At 52.4% G+C, this 21168-nt stretch overlaps 1 protein-coding gene across 1 annotated transcript in view; it reads left to right on the forward strand.

Moving 5' to 3' along the window:
• LOC144487391 (putative carboxypeptidase X1) overlaps positions 1 to 21168 on the forward strand; it is an 81673-nt gene that overhangs the window by 49079 nt on the left and 11426 nt on the right. Inside the window, exon 3 of the mRNA XM_078205479.1 lies at positions 458 to 755. Coding sequence (XP_078061605.1) covers positions 458 to 755 — 298 coding nt within the window. The remainder of the gene's footprint in view (positions 1 to 457; positions 756 to 21168) is intronic.

Here is a 21168-nt window from a genome sequence, read left to right on the forward strand (position 1 = left end):
GGTTTTGGGGAGATTTGGGGGTTTTGGGAGATTTGGGGGTTTGGGGGATTTGGGTTTTTTTGGGGGGTCGGGGGGAGGTTTGGGGGTATTTGGGGCTTTTGGGGGGTTTGGAGGGCTTGTGGGGTTGGCGCATTTGGGGGGGGTTGGGGAATGTTTGGAGGGTCAGGGGTTTAATGTTTTGGGTGGGTCGGGGGTGTTTCGGGGGAGTTTTGGGGGATCGGGGGGTTTGGGGGGTCAGGGGGTTTGGGGGGATTTGGCGGTTTTGGGTGGGTCGGAGTGTTTCGGAGGGTCGGGGGGGTTTGGGGGAGTTTGGGGGGGTCGAGTGGTTTGGGGGGTTGGGGGATTTGGGGGTTTGGGGGGATTTGGGGGGTTTAGAGGATGTGGGAATATCGGGCGGTATTTGGGATCTTGGGGATTTTCCATGTTTTGGGAATTAAAGATAACTTCCTGCCCGCAGGTTGGTCCAGAAACGAGGGCAGTTATTGGCTGGATGAAGAAGATCCCTTTTGTGTTGAGTGCTAATTTCCACGGCGGGGACATGGTTGTCTGTTACCCGTTCGATATGGCTCGCCCAACCTGGCTGCATCGGCAAATCACCCCAACCGCCGATAACGATGTCTTCCGCTGGCTTTCCGCGGTCTACGCCTCGAGCCACCGCGCTATGGCGCAATACAATCGCCGCATCTGTCACGGAGACAACTTCATGCAGCATAGAAACATTATCAACGGAGCAGACTGGCATTCAGTGCCCGGCAGTGAGTGCCCTCAGTAACTGTATCCCCCAGGCACCCGTGCAGTGAGTTCCATCAGTAACAGGGTCCCCCAGGCACCCGTGCAGCGAGTTCCCTCAGTAACAGGGTCCCCCAGGCACCCGTGCAGCGCATTTCCACAGTAACAGGGTTCCCCAGGCACCAGTGCAGCGTGTTCCCACAGTAACAGGGTTCCCCCAGGCACCAGTGCAGCGCATTCGCACAGTAACAAGGTCCCCAGGCACCAGTGCAGCGTGTTCCCACAGTAACAGGGTTCCCCCAGGCACCAGTGCAGCGTGTTCCCACAGTAACAGGGTTCCCCCAGGCACCAGTGCAGCGTGTTCCCACAGTAACAGGGTTCCCCCAGGCACCCGTGCTGCGCATTCGCACAGTAACAAGGTCCCCAGGCACCAGTGCAGCATGTTCCCACAGTAACAGGGTTCCCCCAGGCACCCGTGCAGCGCATTCGCACAGTAACAGGGTCCCCCAGGCACCAGTGCAGCGAGTTCCCACAGTAACAGGGTCCCCCAGGCACCCGTTCAGTGAGTACCCTCAGTAACAGGGTCCCCCAGGCACCCGTTCAGTGAGTACCCTCAGTAACAGGGTTCCCCCAGGCACCTGTGCAGCAACTTCCGTCAATAACTGTGTCCTCCAACCACCCGTGCAATAGGTTCCCTCAGTAACTGGGTCCCCCAGACACCCACGCAGTGAGTTCCCTCAGTAACAGGTCCCCCAGGTACCCATGCAGTGAGTTCCTTCAGTAACTGTGTCCCCAGGCACCGGTGCAGTGGGTTCCCTCAGTAACTGTGTCGCCAGGCACCCGTGCAGCAAGTTCCCTCAGTAACAGGGTCCCCCAGGCACCCGTGCAGAGTGTTCCCTCAGTAAGTGTGTCCCCAGGCACCCGTGCAGCAAGTTCCCTCAGTAACAGGGTCCCCCAGGCACCCGTGCAGTGAGTTCCCTCAGTAACAGGGTCCCCCAGGCACCCGTGCAGTGAGTTCCCTCAGTAACAGGGTCCCCCAGGCACCCGTGCAGAGTGTTCCCTCAGTAAGTGTGTCCCCAGGCACCCGTGCAGCATGTTCTCTCAGTAACAGGGTCCCCCAGGCACGCGTGCAGCAAGTTCCCTTAGTAACAGGGTCCCCAGGCACCCATGCTGTGATTTCCCTCAGGAACAGGGTCCCTCAGGCACCCGTGCACCGAGTTCCCTCAGTAACAGTGTCCCCCTGGCAGCCGTGCAGTGAGTTCCCTCAGTAACAGGGCCCCTTGGCACCCGTGCAGTGAGTTCCCTCAGTACCAGTGTCCTCCAGGCACCCATGCAATGAGTTCCCTCAGTACCAGTGCCCCCCAGGCACCCATGCAGTGCGTTCCCTCAGTACCAGTGCCCCCCAGGCACCCATGCAGTGCGTTCCCTCAGTACCACGATCCCACAGCCACCCGTGCAATTAGTTCCCTCAGTAACAGACTCCCCCAGACACCCATGCAGCACGTTCCCGCAGCAACTGTGTCCCCAGGCACCCATGCAGTGAGTTCCCTCAGTAACAGGGTCCCCCAGGCACCCGTGCAGCGAGTTCCCTCAGTAACAGGGTCCCCCAGGCACCCGTGCAGCGAATTCCCTCAGTAACAGGGTCCCCCAGGCACCCGTGCAGCGAGTTCCCTCAGTAACAGGGTCCCCCAGGCACCCGTGCAGCGGGTTCCCTCAGTAACAGGGTCCCCCAGGCACCCGTGCAGTGAGTTCCCTCAGTAACAGGGTCCCCCAGGCACCGGTGCAGTGAGTTCCCTCAGTAACTGTGTCCCCAGGCACCGGTGCAGTGAGTTCCCTCAGTAACTGTGTCCCCAGGCACCCGTGCAGTGAGTTCCCTCAGTAACTGTGTCCCCAGGCACCCGTGCAGTTAGTTCCCTCAGTGTGGATGAGACTAAGAAATAGGAAGGGGGGGTGACCTTACTGGGGTTGCACTATAGGTCCCCAAATAGCCAACGGGAATTAGAAAAACAAATATGCCAGGAGATTGGAGAGACTTGCAGGAGTCATAGCGTTGTCATAGTTGGGGATTTAAATTTTCCTAACAGTAACTGGGACTGTCAGAGTGTTAAGAGCTCAGATGAGGTGGAATTTGTTACGTGTGTTCAGGAAGGTTTCCTCAGGCAGTATGTGGAGGGTCCTACTCAAAGAACAAAGAACAATACAACACAGGAACAGGCCCTTCGGCCCTCCAAGCCTGCGCCGCTCATGTGTTCCTAACTAGACCATCCGTTTGTATCCCTCTATTCCCAGTCTGTTCATGTGGCTATCTAGATAAGTCTTAAATGATCCCAGCGTGTCCGCCTCAACCACCTTGCTTGGTAGTGCATTCCAGGCCCCCACCACCCTCTGTGTAAAATACGTCCCCCGCATATCTGTATTGAACCTTGCCCCCCTCACCTTGAACTTGTGACCCCTTGTGTTTGTCATTTCTGACCTGGGAAAAAGCTTCCAACTGTTCACCCTATCTATGCCCTTCATAATTTTATAAACTTCTATTAGGTCGCCCCTCAACCTCCGTCTTTCCAGGGAGAACAACCCTAGTTTACTCAATCTCACCTCATAACTAATACCCTCCATACCAGGCAACATCCTGGTAAACCTTTTCTGCACCCTCTCCAAAGTCTCCACGTCCCTCTGGTAGTGTGGCGACCAGAACTGGACGCAGTATTCCAAATGTGGCCTAACCAACGTTCTATATAACTGCAACATCATATGCCAACTTTTATACTCTATGCTCCGTCCAATAAAGGCAAGCATGCCATATGCCTTCTTCACCACCCTCTCCACCTGTGCTGCCACCTTTAAGGATCTGTGGATTTGTACACCCAGGTCCCTCTGTGTGTCTATACTCCTGATGGTTCTGCCATTTATTGTACAGCTCCCCCTTAAGAACATAAGAAATAGGAGCAGGAGTAGGCCATCTAGCCCCTCGAGCCTGCCCCGCCATTCAATAAGATCATGGCTGATCTGACGTGGATCAGTACCACTTACCCGCCTGATCCCCATAACCCTTAATTCCCTTACCGATCAGGAATCCATCCATCCGCGCTTTAAACATATTCAGCGAGGTAGCCTCCACCACCTCAGTGGGCAGAGAATTCCAGAGATTCACCACCCTCTGGGAGCAGAAGTTCCTCCTCAACTCTGTCTTAAACCGACCCCCCTTTATTTTGAGGCTGTGTCCTCTAGTTTTAACTTCCTTACTAAGTGGAAAGAATCTCTCCGCCTCCACCCTATCCAGCCCCCGCATTATCTTATAAGTCTCCATAAGATCCCCCCTCATCCTTCTAAACTCCAACGAGTACAAACCCAATCTCCTCAGCCTCTCCTCATAATCCAAACCCCTCATCTCCGGTATCAACCTGGTGAACCTTCTCTGCACTCCCTCCAATGCCAAGATATCCTTCCTCATATAAGGGGACCAATACTGCACACAGTATTCCAGCTGCGGCCTCACCAATGCCCTGTACAGGTGCATCAAGACATCCCTGCTTTTATATTCTATCCCCCTCGCAATATAGGCCAACATCCCATTTGCCTTCTTGATCACCTGTTGTACCTGCAGACTGGGCTTTTGCGTCTCATGCACAAGGACCCCCAGGTCCCTTTGCACGGTAGCATGTTTTAATTTGTTTCCATTGAGATAGTAATCCCATTTGTTACTATTTCCTCCAAAGTGTATAACCTCGCATTTATCAACGTTATACTCCATTTGCCATATCCTCGCCCACTCACTCAGCCTGTCCAAATCTCTCTGCAGATCTTCTCCGTCCTCCACACGATTCACTTTTCCACTTATCTTTGTGTCGTCTGCAAACTTCGTTACCCTACACTCCGTCCCCTCCTCCAGATCATCTATATAAATGGTAAACAGTTGCGGCCCGAGTACCGATCCCTGCGGCACGCCACTAGTTACCTTCCTCCAACCGGAAAAACACCCATTTATTCCGACTCTTTGCTTCCTGTCGGATAGCCAGTCCCCAATCCACTTTAACACACTACCCCCAACTCCGTGTGCCCTAATCTTCTTCAGCAGCCTTTTATGGGGCACCTTATCAAACGCCTTTTGGAAATCCAAAAACACCGCATCCACCGATTCTCCTCCATCAAGCGCCCTAGTCACATCTTCATAAAAATCCAACATGTTCGTCAAGCACGACTTTCCCCTCATGAATCCATGCTGCGTCTGATTGATCGAACCATTTCTATCCAGATGCCCTGCTATCTCCTCTTTAATAATGGATTCCAGCATTTTCCCTACTACAGACGTTAAGCTGACCGGCCTATAGTTACCCGCCTTTTGTCTCCTTCCTTTTTTAAACAGCGGCGTAACATTAGCCGTTTTCCAATCAACCGGCACTACCCCAGAATGCAACGAGTTTTGATAAATAATCACTAACGCATCCACTATTACCTCTGACATTTCTTTCAATACCCTGGGATGCATTCCATCCGGACCCGGGGACTTGTCCACCTTCAGTCCCATTAGTCTACCCAGCACTGCCTCTCTGGTAACATTAATTGTATTAAGTATTTCTCCTGCTGCCAACCCTCTATCGTTAATATTTGGCAAACTATTTGTGTCCTCCACCGTGAAGACCGACACAAAAAACTTATTTAAAGACTCAGCCGTATCCTCATTTCCCACTATTAACTCCCCCCTCTCGTCCTCCAAGGGTCCAACATTCACTCTGGCCACTCTATTCCTTTTTATATATTTATAAAAACTTTTACTATCATTTTTTATATTAATTGCTAGCCGAGCTTCATAGTCTATCCTTCCTTTCTTTATCGCTTTCTTAGTTTCTCTTTGTTGTTTCTTAAATTTTTCCCAATCACTTGTTTCTCCACTATTTTTGGCCACTCTGTACGCAGCTGTTTTTATTTTAATACTCTCCTTTATTTCCTTCGTTATCCACGGCTGGTTCTCCCTTTTCTTACAATCCTTGTTTTTTGCTGGAATATATTTTTGCTGAGAACTGAAAAGGATCTCCTTAAAAATCCTCCACTGTTCCTCAGCTATCCTACCTGCCAGCCTGCTCTCCCAGTCTACCTTAGCCAATTCATCCCTCATCCTATCATATTTCCCTTTGTTCAAACAGAGGACACTGGTTTGAGACCAAACTTTCTCCTCTTCCATCTGAATCAGAAATTCGACCATATTGTGGTCACTAGACCCAAGAGGGTCCTTCACAATAAGATCCTTAATTCTACCTACCTCGTTACACAATACCAGATCCAAAATAGCTCGTTCCCTCGTCGGTTCCGTAACATGCTGTTCAAGGAAACTATCCCGACAGCATTCTAAGAACTCTTCCTCCATTCCACCCTTACCGACTTGGGTCTGCCAGTCAATGTGCATGTTGAAGTCCCCCATGATTATTGCCGTTCCGTTTTTACACGCATCCCTTATCTGCTTGTTTACAGCCCTCCCTACCTCAACATTATTATTTGGGGGCCTATATACCACACCTACTAGTGTCTTTCTCCCTCTACTTTTCCTCACCTCTACCCATAATGATTCCACGTTTTGTTCCTCAGAGCCTATGTCATCCCTCAGTACTACCCTGATATTATCTCTTATTAATAGCGCGACCCCACCACCTTTTCCTTCCTGTCTATTCTTCCTAAACGCCTGATACCCCTGGATATTCATCTCCCAGTCCTGGTCACCTTTCAGCCACGTTTCTGTAATGGCCACTAGATCGTACCCACTTGTGCTGATTTGCATCATCAACTCATTCACCTTGTTCCGAATGCTTCGTGCATTCAGGCAAAGTGTCCTTATTCCAGCTTTTAACTGGACCCGCTTTGATGAGTCGCGAACACCCTCTCCCTCTACTCCCTTATCTAAATTACCGCCTTCATTCACTTGCACCCTCTCCTCTACCATTAATTTTGTAATTCCCCTTACCCCTGCATCCTCCCCCCCATCAATTAGTTCCTTGATCCTAGTCAACTCTTCTAGATCCCCTCCCCCCAACCTATCTAGTTTAAATTCTCCCCAGTAGCCTTAGCCAACCTACCGGCCAGGATATTGGTCCCCGTGTGATTCAAGTTCCACCCGTTTTTTGTATACAGATCACCCCTGCCCCTAAAGAGGTCCCAATGGTCCAGGAACCTGAATCCCTGCCCCCTGCACCAGTCCCTCAGCCACACATTCATCCTCCACCTCACTCCATTCCTGCCCTCACCTTCCCGTGGCACAGGCAGTAATCCTGAGATTACTACCTTTGCTTTCCTCTTTCTCAGCTGTCTCCCTAATTCCCTGTACTCCCTTTTCATGACCCCTTCTCCCTTCCTACCCACATCAGCGGTACCAATATGTACCGCTACCTCAGGCTCCTCTCCCTCCCACCTCAGGATTTCCGGGACGCGACTAGCGACATCCTGGATCCCGGCCCCAGGGAGGCAGACCACCATGCAATAATCCCGCCTACATAGAACATAGAACATAGAACATTACAGCGCAGAACAGGCCCTTCGGCCCACGATGTTGCACCGACCAGTTAAAAAAAAAAACTGTGACCCTCCAACCTAAACCAATATCTTTTCGTCCATGAACCTATCTACGGATCTCTTAAACGCCCCCAAACTAGGCGCATTTACTACTGATGCTGGCAGGGCATTCCAATCCCTCACCACCCTCTGGGTAAAGAACCTACCCCTGACATCGGTTCTATAACTACCCCCCCTCAATTTAAAGCCATGCCCCCTCGTGCTGGATTTCTCCATCAGAGGAAAAAGGCTATCACTATCCACCCTATCTAAACCTCTAATCATCTTATATGTTTCAATAAGATCCCCTCTTAGCCGCCGTCTTTCCAGCGAAAACAATCCCAAATCCCTCAGCCTCTCCTCATAGGATCTCCCCTCCATACCAGGCAAGATCCTGGTAAACCTCCTCTGCACCCTCTCCAAAGCCTCCACATCCTTCCTGTAATGTGGGGACCAGAACTGCACACAGTACTCCAAGTGCGGCCGCACCAGAGTTGTGTACAGTTGCAACATAACGCTACGACTCCTAAATTCAATCCCCCTACCAATAAACGCCAAGATACCATATGCCTTCTTAACAACCTTATCTACTTGATTCCCAACTTTCAGGGATCTATGCACACATACACCTAGATCCCTCTGCTCCTCCACACTATTCAAAGTCCTCCCGTTAGCCCTATACTCAACACATCTGTTATTCCTACCAAAGTGAATTACCTCACACTTCTCCGCATTAAACTCCATCCGCCACCTCTCGGCCCAACTTTGCAACCTGTCTAAGTCTTCCTGCAAACTACGACACTCTTCCTCACTGTCTACCACACCACCGACTTTGGTGTCATCAGCAAATTTGCTAATCCACCCAACTATACCCTCATCCAGATCATTAATAAATATTACAAACAGCAGTGGCCCCAAAACAGATCCCTGAGGTACACCACTTGTAACCGCACTCCATGATGAATATTTACTATCAACCACCACCCTCTGTTTCCTATCCGCTAGCCAATTCCTGATCCAATTTCCTAGATCACCCCCAATCCCATACATCTGCATTTTCTGCAGAAGCCTACCATGGTGAACCTTATCAAACGCCTTACTAAAATCCATATATACCACGTCCACTGCCTTGCCCCCATCCACCTCCTTGGTCACTTTCTCAAAAAACTCAATAAGGTTAGTAAGGCACGACCTACCTGCCACAAAACCATGCTGACTATCACCTATCAATTCATTACTCTCCAAATAACTATAAATCCTATCCCTTATAATTTTTTCCAACATCTTGCCGACAACAGAAGTGAGACTCACCGGTCTATAATTCCCGGGGAAGTCTCTGTTCCCCTTCTTAAACAATGGGACAACATTCGCTAACCTCCAATCTTCTGGTACTATACCAGAGGCCAACGACGACCTGAAGATCAGAGCCAGAGGCTCTGCAATCACTTCTCTTGCCTCCCAGAGAATCCTTGGATAAATCCCATCCGGACCAGGGGATTTATCTATTTTCAGACCCTCCAGAATATCCTGCACATCCTCCTTATCAACTGTAATACTGTCTATTCTACTCCCTTGCAACCCAGTGTCCTCCTCAGCTATATTCATGTCCCCTTGCGTGAACACCGAAGAGAAATATTGGTTCAATGCTTCACCAATCTCCTCCGGTTCCACACATAACTTCCCTCTGCCATCTATAACTGGCCCTAAACTTGCCCTAACCAACCTTCTGTTCTTGACATACCTATAGAACGCCTTAGGATACCTCCGCAGAAACGCCTGTCTGTCCCCTTCACCATCGAGTCCCCGATTAATACCGCCTTCCTCCTCTTTTCCTTAGCCCTCTGTGTTACAGGGCTGGACTCCACTGCGGAGACACGGCCACTGCTGCTTCCCCCAGGCGGGCTGTCCCCCCCAGCAGTACTCAAGCAGGAGTACTTGTTGTGCAGGGGCAAATCCACCGGGGTGCTCTCAACCACCCTAGCCTTACCCTTCCTGGCCGTCACCCACTTGGCCTCTTCCCGTGGCCCTGGTGTGACCACCTGATGATAGCTCTTGTCTATCACCTCCTCATTCTCCCTCATCAGCCTAAGATCCTCGAGCTGATGAGGGAGAATGAACCCCTCCCTATCCAATCCCCTTACCCTAGGGATATTCCAATCTATGTTTGGGAAATTAAAGTCTCCCATCACAACAACTCTGCTATTACTGCATCTCGGTAAGAAGTTTAACAACACCAGGTTAAAGTCCAACAGGTTTATTTGGTAGCAAAAGCCACACAAGCTTTCGAGGCTCTTAGCCCCTTCTTCAGGTGAGTGGGAATTCTGTTCACAAACAGAGCTTATAAAGACACAGACTCAATTTACATGAATAATGGTTGGAATGCGAATACTTACAACTAATCAAGTCTTTAAGAAACAAAACAATGTGAGTGGAGAGAGCATCAAGACAGGCTAAAAAGATGTGTATTGTCTCCAGACAAGACAGCCAGTGAAACTCTGCAGGTCCACGCAACTGTGGGAGTTACAAATAGTGTGACATGAACCCAATATCCTGGACAGAAGCCAGAGGGTGATTGTGGAGGGTTGTTTTTCAAACTGGAGGCCTGTGACCAGCGGTGTGCCTCAGGGATCAGTGCTGGGCCCACTGTTATTTGTCATTTATATTAATGATTTGGATAAGAATTCACATTCTGCACCAATCTGCCATGAGAGACCTTGTCAAAGGCTAGTTTGGGCATTATGATCAGCACGGGTGGCACGGTAGCACAGTGGTTAGCACTGCTGCTTCACAGCTCCAGGGACCTGGGTTCGATTCCCGGCTTAGGTCACTGTCTGTGTGGAGTTTGCACATTCTCCTCGTGTCTGCGTGGGTTTCCTCCGGGTGCTCCGGTTTCCTCCCACAGTCCAAAGATGTGCGGGTTAGGTTGATTGGCCATGCTAAAATTGCCCCTTAGTGTCCTGGGATGTGTAGGTTAGAGGGATTAGTGGGTAAATATGTAGGGATATGGGGGTAGGGCCTGGGTGGGATTGTGGTCGGTGCAGACTCGATGGGCCGAATGGCCTCTCGCTGCACTGTAGGGTTTCTATGATCAGCACAGGCTTGGTGGGCCGAAGGGCCTGTTTCTGTGCTGTACTGTTCTTTGTTGTTTGTTCTATCACCAAAATGCCCCCCCAGCTCCACTTCAACCAGCTGCCCAGAATCAGCTCCTGCACAGCTCCTTCCCTGATTGGACCCTCCACAGATTGATCTAAAAAATTCTCCTGTACATATTTCAAGAAATCTTTTCCATCCAAAGCCTGCACACTGTGTGTATCCCAGTGAATGTTGGGGAGTTAAATTACCGAATACAGTAACCCTGTAGTTCTTGTTTTTACACCTCCACAAACTGGGCACAGATTTGCTCCTCACTGTCCCTCTGACTATCTGGGGGTCGATAATAAACACCTAACAATGTAGCTGCCCCTTTTTTATTCCGAACCTCGAGCCACAAAGCTTCATTTGATGCCCCCTCCAAGATACCGCAGCGATTCTCCCGGCACAGGGAGGGTCAGGTGGAGGCGGTGTTGTCAGCTCCCCGCTGGGCATCACCGCCTCTGCGTGCCCCTGGACACTGGAATTCTCCATTTTAAATCTTCATTTCAGTGTCATTCGTGGCCCGGAGACTGAACCCTCTGGGTCTGTGAGACTCTCCCCCTCCCCACCGCCTGGAGATCTTTCACACAAGCGGGGTTTACAACAGATACCCGCGAACAGGGAGCGGGCGGCCCGACCCCACTGGAGGGAAAGGGACATGGAGGCCCACCGGGAGGTCAGGGGTAAGACCACTGGGCACCTGGCAGTGCCAAGGGCGTGGGGCCAGAGGAGGTGGCATCGAATGGGGGCAGAGCCTCTGGGGTTGGGGAGCCCTGCTGCTATTCTGCAGTCAGGATCTGTGACAGAGGGAGCTGATTGAAGCTGCCCACCGGAGTGAGTGCCCGTCTGCCGGGGGGGTCGGAGCTGCAGGGGTCAGGGGGGGGTCGGAGCTGCAGGGGTCGGGGGGGGTCAGAGCTGCAGGGGTCAGGGGGGGTCGGAGCTGCAGGGGTCGGGGGGGGGGTCGGAGCTGCAGGGGTCAGGGGGGGGTCGGAGCTGCAGGGGTCAGGGGGGGGGGGTCGGAGCTGCAGGGGTCGGTGGGGGGTTCGGAGCTGCAGGGGTCAGGGGGGGGTCGGAGCTGCAGGGGTCAGGCGGGGTCGGAGCTGCAGGGGTCAGGGGGGGGTCGGAGCTGCAGGGGTCAGGCGGGGTCGGAGCTGCAGGGGTCAGGGGGGGGTCGGAGCTGCAGGGGTCAGGGGAGGGTCAGAGCTGCAAGGGTCGGGGGGGGTCGGAGCTGCAGGGGTCAGGGGGGGTCGGAGCTGCAGGGGTCAGGGGGGGGTCGGAGCTGCAGGGGTCAGGGGGGGGTCAGAGCTGCAGGGGTCAGGGGGGGGTCGGAGCTGCAGGGGTCAGGGGGGGTCGGAGCTGCAGGGGTCAGGGGGGGGTCGGAGCTGCAGGGGTCGGGGGGGTCGGAGCTGCAGGGGTCAGGGGGGGGTCGGAGCTGCAGGGGTCAGGGGGGGGTCGGAGCTGCAGGGGTCGGGGGGGGTCGGAGCTGCAGGGGTCAGGGGGGGGTCGGAGCTGCAGGGGTCAGGGGGGGGTCAGAGCTGCAGGGGTCGGGGGGGGGTCGGAGCTGTAGGGGTCAGGGGGGGGTCGGAGCTGCAGGGGTCAGGGGGGGGTCGGAGCTGCAGGGGTCGGGGGGGGTCGTGATTGTGGGGGAGGGGGAGGAGATCAAGGTGGGCCATGGGTGTGGCACATCGGGGCTCGCCCAGACACGTCTGGGGGTCCAACAATCAGAGAGTGGGCGCAGATAGACGGGCACTGACAGATCTCCGCACTGACAGATCTCCGCACTGACAGATCTCCGCACTGACAGATCTCGGCACTGACAGATCCCGGCACTGACAGATCTCCGCACTGACAGATCTCGGCACTGACAGATCTCCGCACTGACAGATCTCCGCACTGACAGATCTCCGCACTGACAGATCTCCGCACTGACAGATCTCCGCACTGACAGATCTTGGCACTGACAGATCGGCACTGACAGATCTCAGCACTGACAGATCTCCGCACTGACAGATCCCGGCACTGACAGATCTCCGCACTGACAGATCTCGGCACTGACAGATCGGCACTGACAGATCACAGCACTGACAGATCTCCGCACTGACAGATCTCCACACTGACAGATCCCGGCACTGACAGATCTCCGCACTGACAGATCTCAGCACTGACAGATCTCCGCACTGACAGATCCCGGCACTGACAGATCTCCGCACTGACAGATCTCCGCACTGACAGATCTCGGCACTGACAGATCTCCGCACTGACAGATCTCCGCACTGACAGATCCCGGCACTGACAGATCTCAGCACTAACAGATCTCGGCACTGACAGATCTTGGCACTGACAGATCGGCACTGACAGATCTCAGCACTGACAGATCTCCGCACTGACAGATCCCGGCACTGACAGATCTCCGCACTGACAGATCTCCGCACTGACAGATCTCGGCACTGACAGATCGGCACTGACAGATCTCAGCACTGACAGATCTCAGCACTGACAGATCTCCGCACTGACAGATCTCCACACTGACAGATCTCCGCACTGACAGATCGGCACTGACAGATCTCAGCACTGACAGATCTCCGCACTGACAGATCTCCGCACTAACAGATCTCGGCACTGACAGATCTCCACACTGACAGATCTCAGCACTGACAGATCTCAGCACTGACAGATCTCAGCACTGACAGATCTCGGTGCTGACAGATCTCCGCACTGACAGATCTCTGCACTGACAGATCTCCGCACTGACAGATCTCCGCACTAACAGATCTCGGCACTGACAGATCTCCGCACTGACAGATCGGCACTGACAGATTTCAGCACTGACAGATCTCCGCACTGACAGATCCCGGCACTGACAGATCTCCGCACTGACAGATCTCAGCACTGACGGATCGGCACTGACAGATCTCAGCACTGACAGATCTCAGCACTGACAGATCTCCGCACTGACAGATCCCGGCACTGACAGATCTCCGCACTGACAGATCTCAGCACTGACAGATCTCCGCACTGACAGATCCCGGCACTGACAGATCTCGGCACTGACAGATCTCCGCACTGACAGATCTCCGCACTGACAGATCTCCGCACTGACAGATCTCCGCACTGACAGATCTCCGCACTGACAGATCTCCGCACTAACAGATCTCGGCACTGACAGATCTCGGCACTGACAGATCGGCACTGACAGAGAAATGAGGCTTGGGTCAATGCCAGGAGGAGGGGTAAGAAGCAATCGGGAAGACAATCCCCTGGGGCGGTTCCCCTCCATAATAGGTTTTCGGTGCTGGAGGCTACAGTTGAGGAGGAATCAACTGAGCATAGAGAGCAGATCTCTGGGGGTGAGCCGAGTGAGAAAGCTCAGGTGGTTAGGGGCTGTAAAAGACTGGGCCTTGTGATTGGGGACTCCACAATTAAGGGGACAGATAGGAGGGTCGGAACTAAAGGTAGGGACTCAGGGTGGTTATCTCTGGACTCTTGCCTGTACCACGGGATAGTTTAGAGAGGAATAGGGAGAGGGAAGGTTTGAATTCATGGCTGAGGGGATGGTGCAGGAGGGAGGGGTTCAGGTACTTAAGCAATTGGGGCTCGTACTGGGGAAGGTGTGACCTCTATGAGAAGGATGGTCTACACCTTAATCAGAAGGGGACCAATATCCTGGGGGGTAAATTTGCTAAGGCCATGCAGGGAGGTTTAAACTGATTCGGGGGGGGGGGAGGGATCCTGAGTAGTGGGGCTGAAAGTGAGGGATGCATGGATGGGGACTGCAATGCACGGCATTGCAGAGGTGGGGTGGAGCAGGGTTTGAAATGTGTATACTTCAATGCCAGGAGTATTCGCAATAAAGTGGGTGAACTTGCAGCGTGGATCAGTACCTGGGACTTCGATGTTGTGGCTATTTCAGAGACATGGATAGAGCAGGGGCAGGAATGGATGCTGCAGGTCCCGGGGTTCAAATGTTTTAGTCGAAGTAGGGAAGGAGGTAGAAGAGGGGGAGGGGTAGCATTATTGGTCAGAGATTGTATCACAGTGTCAGAGAGGAGGTTTGATGAGGACTTATCTGTTGAGGTAGTATGGGCGGAGATTAGAAATAGGAGAGGAGAGGTCACCCTGTTGGGAGTCTTTTATAGACCTCCTAAAAGTTCTAGAGAGGTTGAGGAAAGGATTGCGGAGTCAATCCTGCTTAGGAGTGAAAGTAATAGGGCAATTGTTATGGGGGATTTTAACTTGACTAATATTGACTGGAATTGTTATAGCTCTAGCTCGTTAGAGGGGTCAGTTTTTGTTCAAAGCGTGCAGGAAGGTTTTTTGACTCAGTATGTAGACAGGCCAACTAGAGGTGAGGCTATATTGGATCTGGTGCTGGGAAATGAGCCAGACCAGGTGCTAGACTTGGAAGTTGGTGTGCATTTTGGTGATAGTGACCACAATTCGGTTACGTTCACCTTAGTGATGGAAAGGGATAGGCATGAACCTCGGGCCAGTGGTTTTAGCTGGGGGAAGGGTAATTATGAGGCTATTAGGAGAGAATTAGGAAACATAGGTTGGACTAGGAGATTACAGGGACTGGGAACGTCCGACATGTGGAGTTTTTTCAAGGAGCAGCTACTGCGAGTCTGTGATAGGTATGTCCCTGTCAGGCAAGGAGGAATTGGTAGGGCTAGGGAACCGTGGTGCACCAAAAAAGTTTCTTTGTTGGTTAAAAAGAAAAAGGAGGCTTATGTTCGGATGAGACGTGAGCACTCGGGTAGTGCACTAGAAAGCTTTAGATTGGCTAAGAGGGAGTTGAAGAGCGAGCTTAGAAGGGCTAAAAGGGGACATGAGAAGACTTTGGCGGATAGGGTTAAAGAGAATCCTAAGGCGTTCTATAGGTATGTCAAGAACAGAAGGTTGGTTAGGGCAAGTTTAGGGCCAGTTATAGATGGCAGAGGGAAGTTATGTGTGGAACCGGAGGAGATTGGTGAAGCATTGAACCAATATTTCTCTTCGGTGTTCACGCAAGGGGACATGAATATAGCTGAGGAGGACACTGGGTTGCAGGGGAGTAGAATAGACAGTATTACAGTTGATAAGGAGGATGTGCAGGATATTCTGGAGGGTCTGAAAATAGATAAATCCCCTGGTCCGGATGGGATTTATCCAAGGATTCTCTGGGAGGCAAGAGAAGTGATTGCAGAGCCTCTGGCTCTGATCTTCAGGTCGTCGTTGGCCTCTGGTATAGTACCAGAAGATTGGAGGTTAGCGAATGTTGTCCCATTGTTTAAGAAGGGGAACAGAGACTTCCCCGGGAATTATAGACCGGTGAGTCTCACTTCTGTTGTCGGCAAGATGTTGGAAAAAATTATAAGGGATAGGATTTATAGTTATTTGGAGAGTAATGAATTGATAGGTGATAGTCAGCATGGTTTTGTGGCAGGTAGGTCGTGCCTTACTAACCTTATTGAGTTTTTTGAGAAAGTGACCAAGGAGGTGGATGGGGGCAAGGCAGTGGACGTGGTATATATGGATTTTAGTAAGGCGTTTGATAAGGTTCACCATGGTAGGCCTCTACAGAAAATGCAGATGTATGGGATTGGGGGTGATCTAGGAAATTGGATCAGGAATTGGCTAGCGGATAGGAAACAGAGGGTGGTGGTTGATAGTAAATATTCATCATGGAGTGCGGTTACAAGTGGTGTACCTCAGGGATCTGTTTTGGGGCCACTGCTGTTTGTAATATTTATTAATGATCTGGATGAGGGTATAGTTGGGTGGATTAGCAAATTTGCTGATGACACCAAAGTCGGTGGTGTGGTAGACAGTGAGGAAGGGTGTCGTAGTTTGCAGGAAGACTTAGACAGGTTGCAAAGTTGGGCCGAGAGGTGGCGGATGGAGTTTAATGCGGAGAAGTGTGAGGTAATTCACTTTGGTAGGAATAACAGATGTGTTGAGTATAGGGCTAACGGGAGGACTTTGAATAGTGTGGAGGAGCAGAGGGATCTAGGTGTATGTGTGCATAGATCCCTGAAAGTTGGGAATCAAGTAGATAAGGTTGTTAAGAAGGCATATGGTGTCTTGGCGTTTATTGGTAGGGGGATTGAATTTAGGAGTCGTAGCGTTATGTTGCAACTGTACACAACTCTGGTGCGGCCGCACTTGGAGTACTGTGTGCAGTTCTGGTCCCCACATTACAGGAAGGATGTGGAGGCTTTGGAGAGGGTGCAGAGGAGGTTTACCAGGATGTTGCCTGGTATGGAGGGGAGATCCTATGAGGAGAGGCTGAGGGATTTGGGATTGTTTTCGCTGGAAAGGCGGCGGCTAAGAGGGGATCTTATTGAAACATATAAGATGATTAGAGGTTTAGATAGGGTGGATAGTGATAGCCTTTTTCCTCTGATGGAGAAATCCAGCACGAGGGGGCATGGCTTTAAATTGAGGGGGGGTAGTTATAGAACCGATGTCAGGGGTAGGTTCTTTACCCAGAGGGTGGTGAGGGATTGGAATGCCCTGCCAGCATCAGTTGTAAATGCGCCTAGTTTGGGGGCGTTTAAGAGATCCGTAGATAGGTTCATGGACGAAAAGAAATTGGTTTAGGTTGGAGGGTCACAGTTTTTTTTTAACTGGTCGGTGCAACATCGTGGGCCGAAGGGCCTGTTCTGCGCTGTAATGTTCTATGTTCTATGTTCTATGACAGATCTCAGCACTGACAGATCTCAGCACTGACAGATCTCCGCACTGACAGATCTCAGCACTGACAGATCTCCGCACTGACAGATCCCGGCACTGACAGATCTCCGCACTGACAGATCTCCGCACTGACAGATCTCGGCACTGACAGATCGGCACTGACAGATCTCAGCACTGACAGATCTCAGCACTGACAGATCTCCGCACTGACAGATCTCCGCACTGACAGATCTCCGCACTGACAGATCGGCACTGACAGATCTCAGCACTGACAGATCTCGGCACTGACAGATCTCGGCACTGACAGATCTCGGCACTGACAGATCTCCGCACTGACAGAACTCGGCACTGACAGATCTCGGCACTGACAGATCTCCGCACTGACAGATCTCCGCACTGACAGATCTCGGCACTGACAGATCTCGGCACTGACAGATCTCCGCACTGACAGATCTCCGCACTGACAGATCTCGGCACTGACAGATCTCCGCACTGACAGATCTCCGCACTGACAGATCTCCGCACTGACAGATCTCCGCACTGACAGATCTCCGCACTGACAGATCCCGGCACTGACACATCTCGGCACTGACAGATCTCAGCACTGACAGATCTCCACACTGACAGATCGACACTGACAGATCTCCGCACTGACAGATCTCTGCACTGACAGATCTCCGCACTGACAGATCTCCGCTCTGACAGATCTCCGCACTGACAGATCTCCGCACTGACAGATCTCGGCACTGACAGATCTCTGCACTGACAGATCTCCGCACTGACAGATCTCCGCAGTGACAGATCTCCGCACTGACAGATCTCCGCACTGACAGATCTCCGCACTAACAGATCTCGGCACTGACAGATCTCGGCACTGACAGATCTCGGCACTGACAGATCTCAGCACTGACAGATCTCGTCACTGACAGATCTCAGCACTGACAGATCTCCGCACTGACAGATCTCCGCACTGACAGATCTCCGCACTGACAGATCTCAGCACTGACAGATCTCCGCACTGACAGATCTCCGCAGTGACAGATCTCCGCACTGACAGATCTCCGCACTGACAGATCTCCGCACTGACAGATCTCGGCACTGACAGATCTCAGCACTGACAGATCTCGGCACTGACAGATCTCAGCACTGACAGATCTCGTCACTGACAGATCTCAGCACTGACAGATCTCCGCACTGACAGATCTCCGCACTGACAGATCTCCGCACTGACAGATCTCAGCACTGACAGATCTCCGCACTGACAGATCTCTGCACTGACAGATCTCTGCACTGACAGATCTCGGCACTGACAGATCTCGGCACTGACAGATCTCGGCACTGACAGATCTCCGCACTGACAGATCGGCACTGACAGATCTCCGCACTGACAGATCTCCGCACTGACAGATCTCAGCACTGACAGATCTCAGCACTGACAGATCTCGGTGCTGACAGATCTCCGCACTGACAGATCTCTGCACTGACAGATCTCCGCACTGACAGATCTCCACACTGACAGATCTCAGCACTGACAGATCTCCGCACTGACAGATCTCCGCACTGACAGATCTCCGCACTGACAGATCTCCGCACTGACAGATCTCCGCACTGACAGATCCCGGCACTGACAGATCTCGGCACTGACAGATCTCCGCATTGACAGATCTCCGCACTGACAGATCTCGGCACTGACAGATCTCGGCACTGACAGATCTCCGCACTGACAGATCTCCGCACTGACAGATCTCCGCACTGACAGATCCCGGCACTGACAGATCTCCGCACTGACAGATCTCCGCACTGACAGATCTCCGCACTGACAGATCTCCGCACTGACAGATCTCCGCACTGACAGATCTCCGCACTGACAGATCCCAGCACTGACAGATCTCGGCACTGACAGATCTCAGCACTGACAGATCTCCACACTGACAGATCGACACTGACAGATCTCCGCACTGACAGATCTCTGCACTGACAGATCTCCGCACTGACAGATCTCCGCACTGACAGATCTCCGCACTGACAGATCTCCGCACTGACAGATCTCTGCACTGACAGATCTCCGCACTGACAGATCTCCGCAGTGACAGATCTCCGCACTGACAGATCTCCGCACTGACAGATCTCCGCACTAACAGATCTCGGCACTGACAGATCTCGGCACTGACAGATCTCGGCACTGACAGATCTCAGCACTGACAGATCTCGTCACTGACAGATCTCAGCACTGACAGATCTCCGCACTGACAGATCTCCGCACTGACAGATCTCCGCACTGACAGATCTCAGCACTGACAGATCTCCGCACTGACAGATCTCCGCACTGACAGATCTCCGCACTGACAGATCTCAGCACTGACAGATCTCAGCACTGACAGATCTCAGCACTGACAGATCTCCGCAGTGACAGATCTCTGCACTGACAGATCTCGGCACTGACAGATCTCGGCACTGACAGATCTCCGCACTGACAGATCTCCGCACTGACAGATCGGCACTGACAGATCTCCGCACTGACAGATCTCCGCACTGACAGATCTCAGCACTGACAGATCTCAGCACTGACAGATCTCGGTGCTGACAGATCTCCGCACTGACAGATCTCTGCACTGACAGATCTCCGCACTGACAGATCTCCGCACTGACAGATCTCAGCACTGACAGATCTCCGCACTGACAGATCTCCGCACTGACAGATCTCAGCACTGACAGATCTCCGCACTGACAGATCTCCGCACTGACAGATCTCAGCACTGACAGATCTCAGCACTGACAGATCTCGGCACTGACAGATCTCGGCACTGACAGATCTCGGCATTGACAGATCTCCGCACTGACAGATCTCCGCACTGACAGATCTCCGCACTGACAGATCTCCGCACTGACAGATCTCCGCACTGACAGATCGACACTGACAGATCTCGGCACTGACAGATCTCCGCACTGACAGATCTCCGCACTGACAGATCTCCGCACTGACAGATCTCCGCACTGACAGATCTCGGCACTGACAGATCTCCGCACTGACAGATCTCGGCGCTGACAGATCTCCGCACTGACAGATCGACACTGACAGATCTCGGCGCTGACAGATCTCGGCACTGACAGATCGACACTGACAGATCTCCGCACTGACAGTTCTCGGCACTGACAGATCTCCGCACTGACAGATCTCGGCACTGACAGATCTCCGCACTGACAGATCTCCGCACTGACAGATCTCAGCTCTGACAGATCTCGGCACTGACAGATGTCCGCACTGACAGATCTCCGCACTGACAGATCTCCGCACTGACAGATCTCCGCACTGACAGATCTCCGCACTGACAGATCTCCGCACTGACAGATCTCGGCACTGACAGATCTCCGCACTGACAGATTTCCGCACTGACAGATCTCGGCACTGACGGATCTCCGCACTGACGGATCTCCGCACTGACAGATCTCGGCACTGACGGATCTCCGCACTGACAGATCTCGGCACTGACAGATCTCCGCACTGACAGATCGGCACTGACAGATCTCCGCACTGACAGATCTCCGCACTGACAGATCTCCGCACTGACAGATCTCCGCACTGACAGATCTCCGCACTGACAGATCGGCACTGACAGATCTCCGCACTGACAGATCTCCGCACTGACGGATCTCCGCACTGACAGATCTCGGCACTGACAGATCTCCGCACTGACAGATCGGCACTGACAGATCTCCGCACTGACAGATCTCGGCACTGACGGATCTCCGCACTGACAGATCCCGGCACTGACGGATCGGTGCGTGTACAACGACCCGCTCAGCACTTTGCTGCCGCCTCTTCAGCGGACGTAGACCCGCCCAATGATGTTCAGCGTGATTTCCACCAGTGCATTCTTCAGTTCCGAGTGTGGGAGATTCATTTTAAAACTCCTGCTGAAAAATACTGCGGCATTTCCTCCTGTTTTTACACATATGCAACACAGATTAGTTTGGGGAGGATTCCACCCATCATCTCTCCTTACTGCAATAACTAACTCAGAATCATAGAATTCCTTACAGTGCAACAGGAGGCCATTCTGCCCATTGATTCTGCCCCAACCACAATCCCATCCAGAC

Source organism: Mustelus asterias, unplaced genomic scaffold, assembly GCF_964213995.1.
Source record: "Mustelus asterias unplaced genomic scaffold, sMusAst1.hap1.1 HAP1_SCAFFOLD_768, whole genome shotgun sequence".
In the NCBI taxonomy this organism is placed as follows: Eukaryota; Metazoa; Chordata; class Chondrichthyes; order Carcharhiniformes; family Triakidae; genus Mustelus; species Mustelus asterias.